Source organism: Anoplophora glabripennis, unplaced genomic scaffold (assembly GCF_000390285.2).
Source record: "Anoplophora glabripennis isolate ALB-LARVAE unplaced genomic scaffold, Agla_2.0 scaffold65, whole genome shotgun sequence".
NCBI classification, from domain to species: Eukaryota; Metazoa; Arthropoda; class Insecta; order Coleoptera; family Cerambycidae; genus Anoplophora; species Anoplophora glabripennis.
Genome location: NW_019417609.1, coordinates 1,568,920 through 1,586,720, shown reverse-complemented (window position 1 = coordinate 1,586,720; position 17,801 = coordinate 1,568,920). Strand labels below are relative to the sequence as shown.

Below are 17,801 nucleotides of genomic sequence, written 5' to 3'. Positions count from 1 at the left end.
AACATATCGAAGTTAGTCCGGCTCTGGTTCGGCAAAAAATACCTTAGAACGACAACTGTGACTATCGCCCTCTTTTCGATAGTATCCAAACTATAGAAATGTTGAAATACGAAGGATTTCTTCAATTGCTCGGCATGAAAAGATGACGGATAATATAAAATATCAGAACACGTACCTTTCCTGTTTTGTCCAATTGATTTATAAAACTACTCAATAATTCTTATTAATTCATGTATAAATAGTATCCTAAAAGCATTCTGCTGGGTGTGGGTATGTTTATAATACCGTACGCTTTTATCTGTATGTTCAACAGTCGTGGAAAGTTCAGGAAACGTAAGATAAAAAAATATGTTTTTTTTTTCTTACTTAAAATGTGTTGTCAGTTATCTCACACCCTGAAGAACACTTGTATGAGTAGTACAGTGAAGAGATATCGTTTCTAACTTGCTTAGATTTTTTAAACAATTGGACAAAAAATTCATTGAAAATTGCGCATAAAAACGCCCCCCTTAATTTATTTCACACATTTCTCGTTGAAACAAAAATTGATTTTTCGCATACTAACTAATTAAAGGGTAAACTTTTGAAATACGCAAAAAAATTCTACTGAATGGGCCTGTATGTACCTACAATTTAATTTATGTAAAATGAACTATATTACGAAAACTCATTAACAATTGCTGCTGCCACAGAGACGTCGACATATGTCAAGTAAAATGTTGTCACGTTAGTGATAAGAAGGTTCATGCACATTTATTTAGTTGTGTTTTAATTAAGAAAATCGTAGACATTTTCATTTTCGTATTGAGATAGAAGTAGATTTTCGGATTAGAAAAGAAAAAGAAAAAATGTCGCACTCGTATCGAATAAGCCGTGAGAAAATCATTAAGTACTTTAACGTACTTATACAGGGTGATTCACAAACGGTGACCAAAATGAAACCTCGTATTCTTTAATAAATTTTAAGGGAAGTTTTTCGAATACAATTTTTATTTAGGACGCTTCGTTAAAAAGATAAAGGATGATAAACTTAAAAAAATGGTTTTAATTTTTTTAAATAATTTAAAAACTAGTAAGTGAAATAATTTGAAATTGGGCACATGTAAGTATTTATGTAAACATTGTCCAAAATCTGAGACCTTTTTCTAAAATTTAGATGCTTCATTGTCTGAGATACAGGGTATCGGTGGCATATTTTTCTAAATAAAATAGTACACCACTGCTTTACGGTAACAAACATGATATTTTCGGATTCGTCTTTCAATTTTCTACACATTACTACGCTCTTATGTTTTTCGAAAAAAACCTGATTTTTGAGTAAAACTTAAAAAACGAACTGAAAACACACTTCAATATTCGAATAAAATGCTTTTTAAAATCACATAGTGGGCTGCGATAGCAACTTTGACATTCTGAGCAGTTAGAAGAAAAACATTAAAATGACTAATGTTATTATTTCCTTTATTCTAATAAATACCTGAATGATTAGTGTTTGTCATATCATTTAAGTAAAAGTGTTTTGAACATATATACATGTGCCCAATTTCACATTATTTCACTTAGGTACTAGTTTTTAAATTATTTAAAATAATTAAAAACATTTTTTCAAGTTTAACAGCCTGTATCTTTTTAATAAAACGTCTTAAGATAAAAACTTTATACGAAAGACCCCCTTAAAATTCACCAAAGAATACGAGGTTTCATTTTTGGTTGCCGTTTGTGAATCATCCTGTATAAGTTATTATTTTTTCTACTCATATATCTTGATTCTTTTTAGATATTAGTTACCTATATTGTTTTTCTATATAAAGTTTCTAAATAGGTTCTAGATTTTTTCTTCAGACAGGTATATAAAATTGATATCCTTAAAAAATACTATTCCATGAGCATTTATTACTTATTTTTATATAAACCTTTTTTTTAATCAAATTTTCCGTCACTTGTTTTGTTTGAGACATTCTATTGTATATTTAAGCATCTTATAATTTTCAAATTGCATCTGTGAAATAAAATCTAAATATTTAAATTTCCTTAAATTGATAAGGTATTCTAAACCTATATGAAATAATATTTAATTTTTACTATACAAATCTAAGAAATTGAAGAAAACATTTTATAGAGGAATAAAGATTACTGCATTAAATTAGAAAATAATTACCTTGAAGAATTCATTAACCCTTAATCTGTTTTTCAAGACATGATCCTGAATAGAAACCATTGTTGTTAATATGTCTTGCAACTTTTTGGGGTCATTAAGAGCTGGATGAAATATATTTTGGGTCCCAAAGAGCCGGACCGCTGAGATTTTGCCTATTTCTGGTCTAGGTAATTTTGGTAATTCTGCGTAAATCACCCTTCCCGGAAAAAGGCTTATGATGTCCTAAAATTATATTTGATCAGGGCAAATCGGATATTATCTTTTGTGCGTATATTTACCCCACTTAAATCTAAAATCCCATTTTTATTCATATATTCGACAACCTGATCAATAGCACTTAGAAATCCTAGGTAACTGAGAGTGTAGCAATCCTTTTTATATTTTTTAACCAGGAGATTAAAGTCGTCAGCAGAAACAAGTATGTTCAGAAATGCCAATATTCTAGCAAAATGGGCAAAGCTAATTGTTCCGCTATTTTTTGCAACCTAAAAAATTTGCAGTATTTATACTTATTTAATATGATACCTACTACAGTGTTCAAATCATGCATTTTTAAGTGACACATTACCAGTTCATAGTCCTGAAAATATGGCCTCAATATCAGTTTCCTTATATTAACTAAAGATGCAATTTTTGTTATTAGAAGACTTAAACGTCTCTCTTCGGTGGCACTTAATCTGTTTGCATGCATAGGATCTTCCCATTCCAAGCCTGTTGTTAGGCAAGGATTTTTATCAAAGTCTGGTACTATAAAATTAAAAATACTTCAACATCGGGATTCATAGCTCGTTTAGATATTTTCACCACACTGTAGATATTGCTTAAACAGGGTGTTTTGAATGCAAGTGGCTAACATAAGACAAAAAGTCGTAAAATATATCTGAAGATATATAGAGTGATGAAATTTGGGCTAGTGATTTATCTAACGAAATATAAAAATTCGTTGAGTTCGTGTAAAAATGTAGCAACCAGTGGTGGAAATACCATTTCCAATTTTTTCGAAAAAACTGTGTAATTGTTCATGAAAATCTGTATTGTATTTAGCAGCGTATTTAAAAAAATCATTGGCGTAGAAATTCTGCAAGTTTGCGAAATTGTTTCGTTAATGATTTCTTGGACATTTCCATTAACACATTGTATTTAAAATCGCAGTTCTAGCAAAAAAAAAAATAAATCTATTTTAATAAATAAATAAAACAACAACTCACGGAATAACCCGAAAATATTTCGTTCTTTGAATAAAATGAAGAATACTTTTTTCCTTAGAAATACCAAGAATTAACTGAAACCACTAAAATTCGGCGATATTTTACTTTCAGATAGATAAGTTATTAACCGAAGTTTCGACTCACTCTACGTCAAATATCTTCAGAAATTTTGCAAAATGTGAAACTTGTCAATGAAACGTTTCCAGACCCAGACATTCCCTTATAGGATTTTTTTTATCTTATTTTACCAATTGTCCAAATTCAAATTTTTACCGTTTCATTTTCCAACCATTACTGGGACATCAGTATAACAAAATCTGTATTCTTAAATTTAAACGAGCAAATCGTTTCTTCATTTTTTGTACGTTGTAGTTTTATATCATATTTTCTGCTATATGTAAGAGTTATTTTCGCGACATGGAAATTTTGTTGGAGGAAGTTAAATTTAATGACATGGACACGGGTAACTGACACATTCAAGGTTACACATCACCAAAGAGTTAGTAGTCTAGTGGTAATGCTAGGTACACTACAGCGTTTCGTTTTTAATCTTAATTGTATAATATTCATAACTACTTTTGAAAAGCCTATAAGTAGATACATATTAATATTTTAGAATGATACTTTTTTGTTTATAAATTCATAGCAACAATGTACCTACTTGTTAATGTAGAAATAGGAAAAACTACTGACTGATTTAACTGAATTCATAATAAATTCCTGTGGCACAAAATTCTTTAGTTTTTGTCTTGTTCGTGATGCTTTTTAGATATTTATACTGAATATTTTCAATATACTTACTTAAATATTAAATTATGTTCAAAATTAACACTGAAAATAAATGATAAAAAAATATCATTAGTGTTGTAGGCCAACTGTCAACTTAACTTGAACTGAATATTCTTTTAGGAAAGAAAAAAATAGATCAGTTATTATTTTCTGTTCATAATTTTTTTTATATAACATTAACGGTTATACTTGTTTGAAAATATTGAGTATAATAACGCATGATAAACGAATATATAAATTTTCATGAGTGTAGAAATGACTTGTTATTTTGACTAATAGGTACCATAATTTTGTTCCTATCTAACTTATACTTTAAGTTCTAGTTTTATATGTATATGTATACATATAAAACTAGAACTTAAATTTCGACATTTTACCTACATGAGTTGTACCATTGTATAAGTAAATACAATACAATACAACTTATACAATGGTTGTACACATATCTACTTACCACTCTGATGGATAACATCACATAATTGTGTGTAATAAATTCTTCCATCTGGAACTCGAAAATAATCTGCCAATTCTGCAATTTCTTGGTCAGATAATCCTATAATTGCTCCAAGCTGTCCATTTACTACCGATATGAACTGAGATTCTAAAACCAATATTTTTAATCATTTTAGGCCCAGTACTTTGAGTCTGGATTAGTAATCACATGATAAGACTGCACATATATTGATTTATTTTATAATAGTATATTCACAGTCTAATTGCCTGACTAGTTAATTAAGTCTCAACCGAGACTCAAAGTACGGAGCCTAAATATTACAAAATAGATTCAATAATTAATGTAACAAATACATAATTGTAACAGGAAAGATTGTGTTACCTATTAAGGAATTATTATTAGCTGTAAGAATCTAAAATTTTCTTCAACATATTGCTTATGTAAACGTAGGTAATATACATACAGGGTGAGTCAGTTTTTTGTGGTAGGATTTTAACAGTTGATAGAGATTCATTTTTTAATAAGAAAAGTTCTTATAAACGTAGGTCTTAGAACGCTTCGTTTGTGAGATATAGGGTGTTGAAAACAAACTTTTTTTAAGAATTTTTCTTAATATCTCTAAAAGACCAACATATATTGAACTGAAATTTGGTATTAATAACACATTAGTTATGGTGAATAAAATAAAGATATCTGTTATCCATTTCACCCACCAGTGACGTGCCTGAGGTGGGTTACTGCCCCCTTTAAAAAAATAATTCGTACGCCCGTGAATTTTTCTGGAAAATAACATCATTTCTAAATTTTTTAATCAATTCTGAACAAAACAGATCTCTTTCAATTTTTTATAAAATTAACGGTTTTTGGTTAAATTCATTTGGCATGAAACTGTTCCAACGATATTGGTACCTAATACATTTGTGAATTAATAAGAAAAATATGATGTGCACTGAAAATCAACAAAAACGATTGAATGAATAATAACAGTTGATAGAGAATCATTTTTTAATAAGAAAAGTTCCTATAAACATAGGTCTTAAAACGCTTCGTTTGTGAGATATAGGGTGTAGAAAACAAACATTTTTAAGAATTTTTCTTAATATCTCTAAAAGACCAACAGATATTAAACTGAAATTTGGCATGAAAAAACAAACACAGAACTTAAAAAAAGAACTAATTGACACACACGTTACACAATGTTTGCGTTCTTATGTCAACGTTATGACATTTAATCGTTTTTGTTGATTTTCAGGGTACATCATATTTTTCTTATTACAAATGTATTACCAATATCGTTGGAACAGTTTCATGCCAAATGAATTTAACCAAAAACCGTTCATTTTATAAAAAATTGAAAGAGAGCTGTTTTGTTCAGAATTGATTAAAAAATTTAGAAATGATGTTATTTTCCAGAAAAATCCACGGGCGTACGAATTATTTTTTTAAAGGGGGCAGTAACCCACCTCAGGCACGTCACTGGTGTGTGAAATGGATAACAGATATCTTTGTTTTATTCACCATAACTAATGTGTTATTAATACCAAATTTCAGTTCAATATATGTTGGTCTTTTAGAGATATTAAGAAAAATTTTTAAAAAAAGTTTGTTTTCAACACCCTATATATCACAAACGAAGCGTTCTAAGACCTACGTTTATAGGAACTTTTCTTATTAAAAAATTATTCTCTATCGACAGTTAAAATCCTACTACAAAAAACTGATTCACCCTGTATACCTACACTACCTACACCCATGAAGGCTTTGCCACTAATCTTAAGAAAGACAAAGAGAAAATATGATATTCGACGTAATAAAAAAAATAAAAAGTTGCCTCCTACACTTTTTTCGTATTATCCGAAATAACGGCAAAAATAGGGGGTAAGGGACATTTTCCTGGCCTCTCTGTAATGAAGGAAACTTTTTTTTAATTATTAACGTACCTATTTTATCGTTTACAATTTTGTTTTTTTTTTCGATATATCTCATAAATAAAATTACCTTTACTATTTTATTTAATCGATATTAAAAAAGTATTTTAAAGTATCTATATGCATTTTTAATGTAGACCTTATAAACTACAAGTCTACATATGGTCTATGTCTGTAGCTACCTAATGACAATCTGTCATTTGAGATTACAAAAATGTCTGCTTTAGGCTTGATGTATAATAATGGTAAAATTATATTTTATGTGGTCATATAGTTAGTACTTACCAGAAATTAAGCATATCCCGTGAACGTCCACTTCATTGAAATAATCATAAAGATTTATGCCCAAGCGAAAAATCGCTGCTCTAATTTTATTACATGTGCGCCAGACGTTAACAAATTTTATTTCCTATAAATAGGTATAAATAAAGAAGAAGATTTATATAGTAGGTACATGATTTTGATTTCATTTCCTACCTTACAATGTGGCATTTTACATATCCCAAAAAAAATTTTCTACTTAAAAATTTATAGCTCCTGGCTGACAACTTTCCATAATACTAAAGCAGTTTGTTTCTAAGGAAACAATGTCATTGCTATGTCATTTTTCGTAGGATTAATAAAAGAATTATTTATTTAATATATTTTTATTACTCATGACGGATAAGTTATATCTTTTCGCATGTTTTTTAGGTCGGTACCTAACTAGCTGTTTCTCCACTCTATTTTATTTGCGTGCGGTAATCTTGTCGCAAAGAATTCGAGGTCCCATTTTTGGTCACCGTTTGTGAATCACCCTGTATAATTTAAATTCCTTTTCTTTTCGGTGTAACAAAAATATGTACAAATAAATTGGTACAAACAGTAAGTTAATTTTTTTCCTCTAGTGAATAAATTATATTGTATAGATAGGTACCTAGGCGAATACGTACTCGGTAATTGTAATATTTTTAAGGGCAAGGTACTTTAGTATCGATTTTAAAGTACATGTTTTATAACATAGTTGTGTATGTGTAGGTACTATATTCTTTTTATAAAATTGATATTTCGGTACACCCTAATACTTATGTACTATCAGAGAGTCCTAACTCTATTTAGTGCCCTTGGGTCTTTTATTACAATACAGCCTTAACATATTTTAAAATTTTAGATAATTCCTTCACCTTCTTTTTCTGAGACGAAATATTTACATTTATAAAAAAACAATAATATATTTCGTTCAACAGTATTAACTGTATTAACGTTGATACGTAAGAAAATATTTACTTGCCTAATTTTAAAATTTTTAAATCGTACCGCCAAAAAGGTAATGTAGTTGTTTTTATAATATTACTGGTAGCTTGTAAACAAGCTTGTCTCAACAAAGCTACCCGCAGCATAAAGTAAAACTAGTTTAAAATGCTGCATAGTGATTGGTGTGTTGGCCGGTTATGACGTTGGAAGGGGGAACGAAATAACGATTTCACATACTGCTCTTAAACGTTTGTTCTCTTCTCTTTCTGTGCTCATTCGAGTTGGACGTGTTGTGACAGTCATTTTAGTTGTAATAGTAATTTAGTATTTATATAATAAGTAAGTGAAATGGCTACCCAAGATTGCCCAATGGAAAATGGAGAAGATTTTTCAAAAGATGTTTCTACTGAACAAAATTTCCAAAACCAAGATAATGTACAAAACGGTTCCGGTGACGCTCCACCAGCAGATAGTGGCAGTGCGGATACCCCTGGTCGTGATGACGATAGGTAAGTTTAGAAAAAACAAAATATTTGTAAAGTTTATTATTAATTGTCGTATAGAATTGTTAATATAAGTTCGAAGTTCGATGTCGAATCTGATATAATTATCGTCCTTTACCTGATGCCATATCAAATCTAGGTTCATCCAAGAGTACAAAGTAAATTGTATTTATTCAATAGATTTGATGTTTCATGTAGCATCGAAGAAGTACCGACTTGTATGTATTGTTGTAATTATGCTTTATGTAAAGTAATAATTTGGCAATTTTGATCAAGATGACTCTTAATTTTTAGAAGAAAATGGCGGATGACGCTCAAATTGGCGCGCATTTTGAATATCCTGTGTACAATTTTGTTCAAGGTATTTTGCAAGCATTGTTTTTTCTACTTTTCAGCAGTAAACATTTAATCGGTTTGTAATAAAATTTGATTTTCAGTGGATTTTAATAATAAATTTAGCAGTTTATACATATCTTGGGTTTTAATTTGATCAAAAATCGGGACCGGTGTAGGATGCCAGGTTTTTAGGATACCAAGCTTATCCAATTTAAACAGTTCCTTTTCTCCAGGTGGCTGAGTCAGCTAAGTGGAAGATGGAATGTGGGGAGGACTTGGATCACTTGGACCCATGGTATTTATCCTTGGGCACTTCTTCTGCCAACACTTAGTAAATCAACGTTAATTAAATTTGGACAGTTTATAAATATGTCCTTTTTTAAATTCAAATGTTTAACAATAACTTCTTGCTTTTCGATTTTCTCAGATTTTCTCTGCTTAAATGTAAATTTCAGATTACTTGAGATTGCAGATCCATTTGAATGACTAGGATTAAATCTTTGCAGTTTCTATATTTTAACATTTTGTTGTATAGTAAAATTTAAGTAAATTAATTTTTAAGTATTATCAAAAAAACACTAGAATTTTTAGGAACAAGCACAGGACTGCAGTATTATTAACTCTATTATTTTTGTTTGCAGAAAATTGTTTGTTGGTGGATTAAGTTGGGAAACGACAGATAGTGAGTATAAAAATTGTCACAATATTTTATTTACATTGCAGGAGTGGAAGCTTGTGAAAACTAATTTTATTCATATTTCGATAAGGAAGAGTGGGGTCCTAACTACTTTTTCTTCTATTTGTTTAAATTTTAAATCTATACTAATATTCCATAATTCTGACTTCATAACGCTGGAATTTAGAAAAATTAAAATTTTGTGGAAAATCGGTTGCTTCTTGAAAAAATATTTCACTGTTACCTAGGTCTGCAATAGTGGTGTCAATTCTAGACCATTATGAAAAAAAAAAAAAAAAACGGAACAAAACAAACATATAACATGTTAGTGAAAATATATTGCGTTATTTCTAACATTCGGTTCCTACTGTGATTTTAGCCCTGGAACATTTATTTTTAATTTCCAAATTTAAAATTCTTTGTCATGGAAGTTCTCCAATATTGAAAATCATTCCTTAAAAAAAGTATGGACACCATTATTCATTATCAAACTTGACTTTTGCCTGCCACTACTGCAGTGTTGTTATTTTTGTCAGTAAAAGGACTTCAATTTGCACACTTTGCTTAATTGTGTATCAGAATTGTAAGTTGTCAGAAAAATTAAGAAATAGAATTATTTTTTATTCTACCATAAAAGTATAACTATCATTTTGCTTAACAATTGTTATAATTAAAAATAGACTGGTCTTTGCAGTTTTAATGATGATATCTAATAGTCAGTTCTGCTACTGAGTAGTGTTGATGTTAAAAAAAATTTCTGATAAAAGAAAAGCAATTAATATGGATAGCAAATCGGGTTAAAGGTCAATTTTATTAATTTAACAATTTTTGTAGAGGAACTTAGAGAACACTTTGGTCAATATGGTGAAATAGAAAGTATAAACGTCAAAACAGATCCTAACACTGGCCGGTCGAGAGGTTTTGCTTTTATAGTCTTCAATAATGCAGACTCGATCGACAAAGTAGTAGCAGCGGGAGAACATGTAATAAATAACAAAAAAGTCGACCCAAAGAAAGCCAAAGCACGTCACGGAAAAATATTTGTAGGTGGTCTCACAACAGAACTTACCGATGACGACATCAAAAGTTACTTTGGGCAATATGGAACGGTAAATGAAAGTTGTAAGGATGTTATATATTTTGTCTAATATATACATTTTTGTAGATCATTGAAGTCGAAATGCCATTTGATAAGACAAAGAATCAAAGGAAAGGATTCTGCTTCATCACATTTGAATCTGAACAAGTTGTAAATGAACTCCTCAAAACGCCAAAGCAGACTATTAAAGACAAAGAGGTAAGTACTGTGGGCGTACTTTTACCTTTTTGAAATTCTGAAACATTGAGAGGTTAATTGAAAAAAATGTATTTGAAATTTTAGACTGGGTGATTCAAAAAAAATTGAGTACTTTGGTTTCTTAGAATTTCTGTCGGACATTTATACAGGGTGTTTTTAAAAACATTATAGTAAAAATGATAACCATTTTAAATAAACTTGCCTTCTACCAATGTTGTTGATTAACCATTAGTGGACATCGAAGTTGGCAGAAAATATTTTCTTTCCAGTAATTCTAAAATACTGTCGCATTTAAAGCGGGCCATTCACTAGGCAAACTCGTACCCGACTTACGACTGCGACAGGACCCGGTCCGATCCTTTCTGATCCATACACTAAAAGGGCAGTTGTGGTATTCTCAGTATTTCTCAGTTGACGATGAACCACTGCGACGTGTAGATATCATGCTGCCGTTATCATGATCTCGGTAATGAAATTTTTTTTATAATGAATTCTTTTGTAGCATTGATTGGGAAACACTTTCTTGCATTTTAAAATTAAATTTTCGTAAGCCGCATTTCTCCTTTGTTTGTTTCTGTACTCCATGCTTTTTATGTCCCATAAACAACTATTTTCTCTATAAATACTAATAAATTCTTCTCAAAATTCACGATTATCTTCGTACGACAAGAGACTCCAGTCGCAGTCGTTGTAAATTACCCAAACGTAATGAAACGGCACGGATCAGTCCGGGACATGTCGTAAGTGTTCATTGATTCTGCGGACCTGCGACCATACCACGACATGTCAGTGCTATCACATTCACAATAGGATGGGTCGGCAGACTGGGTCCAATGGACTCGTCTGGCGGACGGGTCTGCCTGTGAATGGCAGGCTTAATTGAAAATTGATATAATAGTACCTGTCTTTTTCACTGTTACCGAAGTAATTGTTTTCACAGAAATAAACGAATCATGCCTGTATTTTGTAGGGGAACCTTGCACCTTGTGAAGAGGTTCTTTTTATTTTTTTTTTTATAGATTTTTCACATTTCTAATGGTTTTTGCTTAATTATTTTATTAAATTGCCAACCCATTTTTGATACAAGTCGATTTGATAAAAATCTATTGAAAAGTGTTTGACTTGATCTCTATTTTTTAATACATTGAATAATGAAGATTAAATTCCATTCCTTTCAGTTTTCTTCCTCCTGCAGTATATGTTGCAGTTTCTCATCAAATTCAGAAAATGACAAAAATTCGAGTTGAGATTTTATTTTGTTTATCATGTACTATGAAAGATGATCATTTCTAATATTTTTTGTGGAATAATATTCAATTACAAGCCTCAAACTCCAAATTATTGACTTAAATTTTTTATGGTCATGAATTCAGATTTATATGAAAATACCCCGAAGGTGACTAATGAAATCTGCGATATAAAAAAAATTGCTGAAAAATTATATATGTTAAATACATGTAATTAATTCTCATTACAGGTAGATGTAAAGAAGGCTACACCTAAACCTGACCAAATGGGTATGATGGGACGTGGTGGTCGAATGGGGGGACGAGGTGGTACCCGTGGCAGGGGTAGAGGAGGATACGGTGGTCCAAACTGGAACCAGCCCTACGGAGGCTATGGTGGATACGGTCAGGGTTATGGATATGATGGTTATGGTAGTGGCTATGATTACTATGGAGGAGGTGGTGGATATGGAGGCTATGGTGGATATGATTACTCCAACTATGGCAACTATGGTAAATACTCCAACAGGCATTAATTTAACATGTTAGCATTGTTGGTTAAGTATCAGTGCCTTGATGCTTTGTGTACCAACTTTTAAGTTAGATCAAAGAAACGGGCGATAGAGTGTGACATTCACGCGTTATCGAAAAGAACATTTTATTTACATATTATATTTACAAATAGTCGACACTTGTTTTGTTCCTATACTTTATGCATGTTGACCTTTATATATGGAAATACATTGTGAAATATCTAAAGCTTGAATAAAGCATTTGTTGAAATTAATTTCATAATGTGTTTTCCATTTTCCACCTTTCTACCCATGCACGTGATGAGCACAATTTTTCCATAAAGCTGCAACTGTCCTAGTTAGTATTAGTTATATGTCTGGAAGTATTTCTCATTTACATGTCTAATAATTGTGTTCAGATTTTTATTACAGATTTCTTTCCCACACTACGTTACGTTTTATGAATTTTCATAAATTTTTAATTTGCAGCAAATAAATTTCTAACATAAAATTATAGCTTTTTAATTCGTAAAAAATTGATTAATAACATATTTATACTTGAATGCAGACCAGGGATATGGCTATGATGGAGGATATGGTGGTGGACGCAGTAATAACGCTCGTGGAAAAGGTACTTGTGGTGGTGTTCTAAACATTAAATTTTAATTGTACTAAATTCTTGTACTTAATGGTACTTGTTTTGATGATGTCTTGGTCAAAAACGGTAGCCTGACTTAAGTTCTTTTTTTTTTCCAAAATTTCAATAGACACCATCAAGTCAAGCTGAAAATTCATGTAACTGTTGGTCTTTAATTTTTTTGTTCTATCACTATTAGAAAATTTTTAGTCTTTCTGCTTAATTCGTAACCTGCGTTTTATCACAAGATTGTGCATATTTCCACAAACTGCGTCCTGACTAAAATTTAAAAATTCCGAGTTGCAGCTATTTTGTTTAGATTTATAGTGACATTATTTAAAAAAATAATCAGTAGAAGAACATAGTGCCAAATAGACAACGCAGGTGGCGAGAATAATTTGAGTTTAATTAGTGAGTAGGATTGCTATAATATTAAAATTTTTATACTGCTTTTCCTTTTCAGGTGGATCTGGATACCAGGGGGGTAAACAAAGGGGTGGCGGTACAGGCCAGAGGAACCAAAGGCACCAGCCCTATTAGATTAGCTTGTGATTAAATAAATTTCTGGTAAGACGTAAATATTCCCTTTTGTAAATTTTAAAAGCTAATAATGTATTCTGTATTCTGCAGGTGTTTTCGTATCATCTCAAAGGATTTTCCAATCATTCCATTTTCATAATGACGGCCTTTGGAAAATATCTACGTACAAAAATTTTTATGTTCAACATAAAAGAGTTGTTTTTATTTTTTGATATTAAAGTAAATCTTAACTAGTAAAGAGGATTGTCTTCAACAATAAGCAATTTATATACCTACCTTTCTGTATTATGTTAACGATTTTATTTAATAGTTTAAAACGTAGCTCTAAGTTTATGTAATTGTATGAGTGCAGGAGGCTTGTGTACTTCCATTGTATGACAAAAACTGAATAAAAGAAAAACTTTGTGTACACAATTTTTATTTTTAATTCCACTATTTTTTTTTGTTTTTTAACAGTTCAAAATTTTAGTGATACATAATTACGTTTCTTATTAAATTTAAATAAAAGTGTAAACGTAAAATACTGAACGCTAACATAAATTTTAAAAATTATCGCAATGTTTGGACTTGATTTTTATGGAATGTTATTTTTAAGGGTTTTTAGATTAATTTAGATCGATTATATTGAATTTTATCTTTATCAATCAATTGTGCTTTGTTATTTACATATTCCATGTAAATTGTATAAAATCTGGTTAGTTGTACTGGCATTACTTAAAATTTAAGCTGAGCTTGAATTGTACAGTAATTTTTTGTGTTCTGCAGGTATTCAACATTTGGAAATGTTTTCTAATTTAATTTTCCTAGGTTTTATTTGAAATGCATGAAAATTACTGTATAATTTACCCTAAAATCCTAGTAATGCCAGTAGGATCAGCCATTAATCTATTGATTTTTAAGGTTGAAGTAGGGACAGGATCGTCACGTCTGGTTCCATCTTGGAAATTGGTTCAGTAGGAATTGAAAACGAAGTCGTTGGGAAATAAGTTTTTCACGAAAACCACAATTTGTTTTGATCATATTTAGTAGCTGTAACTTGCACACTACGTACTAACGGTGGTAATTTTTTTTCAGAAATATCCTTTTTTTTATTCTGCTAGAAATAACTTCATTATAGAATTTTTGTGTTTACAGTTTTTTATATTTTCAGCTGCCTCCTAAATATTAATGGTTGGAAATCAGTTTTCTGAATTGTTGGCCTTGATATGTGAAAAATGAATCGTGTCTAAAAAATATTCCAACTTGATGAATAATGAATCGAATTTGTACGACAATATTGCCACGGAAAGTGACCGCAAAAATCGCCCGTTTTTTCACAATTCGCAGAGAACTAAAGAAAATTGATAAAAATATGTTTTTGGTCTCAAATTACTCGTAAAAAAGTAAGATGACTTAGTTTTTTGAAAATTTTCAAATATCCCCCCTGTTTAGGGGTTGAAAATACGCCCAAAATGAAGAATTGAATATTACCAATAAATATAATAACTAGCATATAAATTTTTCTATCGAATGATTCTTGATACAAAGAAAGATTTATGCTCATGACTAAAATAAGCATGTTGCATTAGAAAATCCACACTTAAGTGTGCTCAGGGGGTGGAATCATCCCCAAAAATAGAGAATATCAAATAATTGTAAAAATTCCAAAAAAATATATTAGATGATTCATATGCTAATATGTTTTATAATTTTATATCAATTGTTAGCATTCAAATTCTTCATTATTGGCATTTTTTCAACCCCTAAGTAGGGGTGATTTTTAAAATTTTCAAAATACTAAAAACTGCTCATTTCTGTTTTTTACGACCGACAAGTAATTTGCGACCAAAAACATATTTTTATGTATTTTTTTTAGTTTTCTGCAAATTGTGAAAAAATGGGTGAAAATCACAGATTTTTAGCGGTCACTGCATTATTTGCAAAGTAATTTTAATTCTTCGTTTGGACAGAACCGATGAAATAATAACGTTTAACTGCTGTAAAGGCCGAGAATGGGAAAGTGGTTTTCTACTGTTGAGATCTCGAAGGCAGTGGAAAATTAAAAAAGTGCTGTGTTACAACTAAAGGTTATTTCCAGTGGTGTCAAAAGAGGTATTTTTCCGCGAGAAGAAAAAAATAGCCGTGATTAACCATAATTTTAATTTAATATTTGAGTAATACGCACTGAAAATATAACATTGTTTACCATATCGCCATTTTTGAGAAAAACCTATTTCCCAAAATATATCAATCAGCCAATACAGTGTACAACCATTGTTAAAGACTAACAAATTGTCAAAAGTTTTTGATTGTCGCTATTACTCCCTCACACCGAAACTTGATTTCATCCTGCTTTAAATTTATTTTGAATTTTTTTTCACATTTTTGAACTATTACAAGTTTCCCACATATTCAAAATTTTATTAAAATAACATTTGGTTGGTTTATATATTATGCTGTATTACTTTAAAAACTTTACCATAATATAAATTATAAAAAAAATGTATTCGACATGTTGGAAATTATCTGATTTATAATTTTGAAAAATTAGTGCTTAAATGAATATCAAATTTACAACCAAGGTAATAAACGTGGAATATATTCAGCTTTATTAAATATTGACTAATATTCAGTTAAAACTAACAAATGGAATTGTTGCATTGTACTGGATTAAACAATTTTTTTTGTAATTTCAGAAAGAAAAGATGACGCTCATTCTCACTAACTTCCATCCACTAAGAAATCATGGAATATTTATTGCCAGTTGAAAAATGGTGTATATATATATTATGGTTCATAACATTCGCAAGAATTTTTATTTTTTAATTGTAATAAGCATTATCTATTTGAATGTAGAGTTATTTTGTCTATTTGCTTTGTATAATACGAATTTCACTAAGTTTTTGTTTTTTTGTAATCAGTATATGTATCCATTACTGAATTAAATAATTATACTACACATTACATTATATGTTAAATATTTTTTCGTAATCAGATTTCTGTGCCTGTCTTGTTTGTAAATCAATGAGCCAAAGTATATAAATCTAAAAAATATATCTAATTGTTTGAACAAACACTGTAATATATCTAATAATTTGTAAAAGTTTATATTTCACTCTGTAAAGACTACCTGTACAGTTGAACCCCGATAATCCAGAATAAAATATTCCGGGCCTAGTCTGAACAAGTGAATATTCCAGTTTACCAAATAGACTTATGACTAAAAAATTAGGAAAAGAATTCGGCATTGGGTATGTAAAAAATTTTTTCTAAATAAAATAGTAAGCCACTGCTTTACGGTAACATAATATTTTCGGATTCGTCTCAATTTTCTACAAATTATTGTTTTTCAAAAAAAGGTTGATTTTCAAGTAAAACTTAAAAAAAAACTGAAAAAACTTACTTAAATGACCTGACGAGCACTAATCATTCGGTTATTTGTCCGAATACATAAATTAATAACGGTATAACTTTAATGATTTTATTTGAGTAAAGTGCATTTCCACAAACACAGGTACGACATCTTTTTAGTAACGAAAATGTAATTGTTCGAAATTTATTGTCGCTTAAATCTGATGAAACCATTTATTCTTTCTTTCTAACTGTTCAGAATGTCAATGTTGCTATCACGGCCTGCTTGCAATTTTCAACCGCATTTTATTCAAATGTCGAAGTGTTTTCAGTTCGTTTCTAAGTTTTACTCAAAAATCAGGCCTTTTTCGAAAAGAGTAGTAATTTGTAGAAAATTGAAAGACATCCGAAAATATGGTTGTTACAGTAAAGCAGTGGTATACTATTTAGAAAAATATGCCACTGGTACCCTGTACCTCTGCCTGAGCATCTAAATTTTAGGAAAAGGCCTAAGATTTTATACAATGTTTACATACATGTGCCCCATTTCAAATTATTCCACTTTCTAGTTTTTAAATTTATAAAAATTAAAAATATTTTTTAAAGTTTAACACACTTAACGATGCATACATAAAAACTTTTTATGAAACCTTAAAATTCACCAAAGAATACGAGGTTTCATTTTTGGCCACCGCTTGTGAATTACCCTGTATAATTTGAACTATATCCATTTTATAATATTCTGGTTAATAACTAGGAATGTAGTCCATATTATTGGATTAGCCACTTTTAGTCCAGATTATTAAATTTGTGGATATTTGAATAATCCAGGTTGTAGGAATATATTTGATTACTTACACAGGGTGTTGTAAAGAAAAGTTGTATTTTTTACCTTGTGTCATGACTCACTTTAAACTTTTTTTATTTTCTAAACTTGGTACTTTTTCAGATGTAAACAAGAACTTTAATTTTTA

At 30.1% G+C, this 17,801-nt stretch overlaps 2 protein-coding genes across 4 annotated transcripts in view; one reads left to right on the top strand and one right to left on the bottom strand.

The window, feature by feature from the left end:
- The window catches only part of LOC108904422, a 24,902-nt gene extending 17,873 nt beyond the window's left edge, over positions 1-7,029 (bottom strand). The window contains exons 1-6 of the mRNA XM_018706973.1: positions 7,015-7,029; positions 6,823-6,946; positions 4,610-4,756; positions 2,727-2,905; positions 2,437-2,643; positions 2,159-2,380 (exon numbers count right to left, since the gene is read on the bottom strand). Coding sequence (XP_018562489.1) covers positions 2,159-2,380; positions 2,437-2,643; positions 2,727-2,905; positions 4,610-4,756; positions 6,823-6,946; positions 7,015-7,029 — 894 coding nt within the window. The remainder of the gene's footprint in view (positions 1-2,158; positions 2,381-2,436; positions 2,644-2,726; positions 2,906-4,609; positions 4,757-6,822; positions 6,947-7,014) is intronic.
- A 990-nt stretch (positions 7,030-8,019) lies between these two features.
- LOC108904430 (RNA-binding protein squid) lies at positions 8,020-16,440 on the top strand. 3 transcript variants are annotated; one of them, XM_018706984.1, is made up of 8 exons: positions 8,020-8,279; positions 9,251-9,291; positions 10,120-10,394; positions 10,451-10,582; positions 12,060-12,321; positions 12,889-12,951; positions 13,421-13,524; positions 13,588-13,911. In XM_018706984.1, the coding sequence occupies exons 1-7, from the start codon at positions 8,119-8,121 to the stop codon at positions 13,495-13,497; spliced, it is 1,011 nt and encodes a 336-aa protein (XP_018562500.1). In that variant the 5' UTR covers positions 8,020-8,118; the 3' UTR covers positions 13,498-13,524; positions 13,588-13,911. The 3 variants fall into 3 exon arrangements, with proteins under 3 accessions (XP_018562500.1, XP_018562502.1, XP_018562501.1); XM_018706985.1 differs by lacking the exon at positions 12,889-12,951 and having other exon boundaries at positions 8,021-8,279; XM_018706986.1 differs by lacking the exons at positions 12,889-12,951; positions 13,421-13,524; positions 13,588-13,911 and adding an exon at positions 16,173-16,440.
- The last annotated feature ends 1,361 nt before the right edge of the window (positions 16,441-17,801 follow it).

Bases quoted from the DNA above. Each gene is read 5' to 3' on its own strand.
- LOC108904430 (XM_018706984.1), top strand. From the start codon at position 8,119: ATGGCTACCCAAGATTGCCCAATGGAAAATGGAGAAGATTTTTCAAAA. The intron at 10,395-10,450 runs GTAAATGAAAGT...ACATTTTTGTAG, and splicing joins ACTTTGGGCAATATGGAACG to ATCATTGAAGTCGAAATGCC. The intron at 10,583-12,059 runs GTAAGTACTGTG...TTCTCATTACAG, and splicing joins AGACTATTAAAGACAAAGAG to GTAGATGTAAAGAAGGCTAC.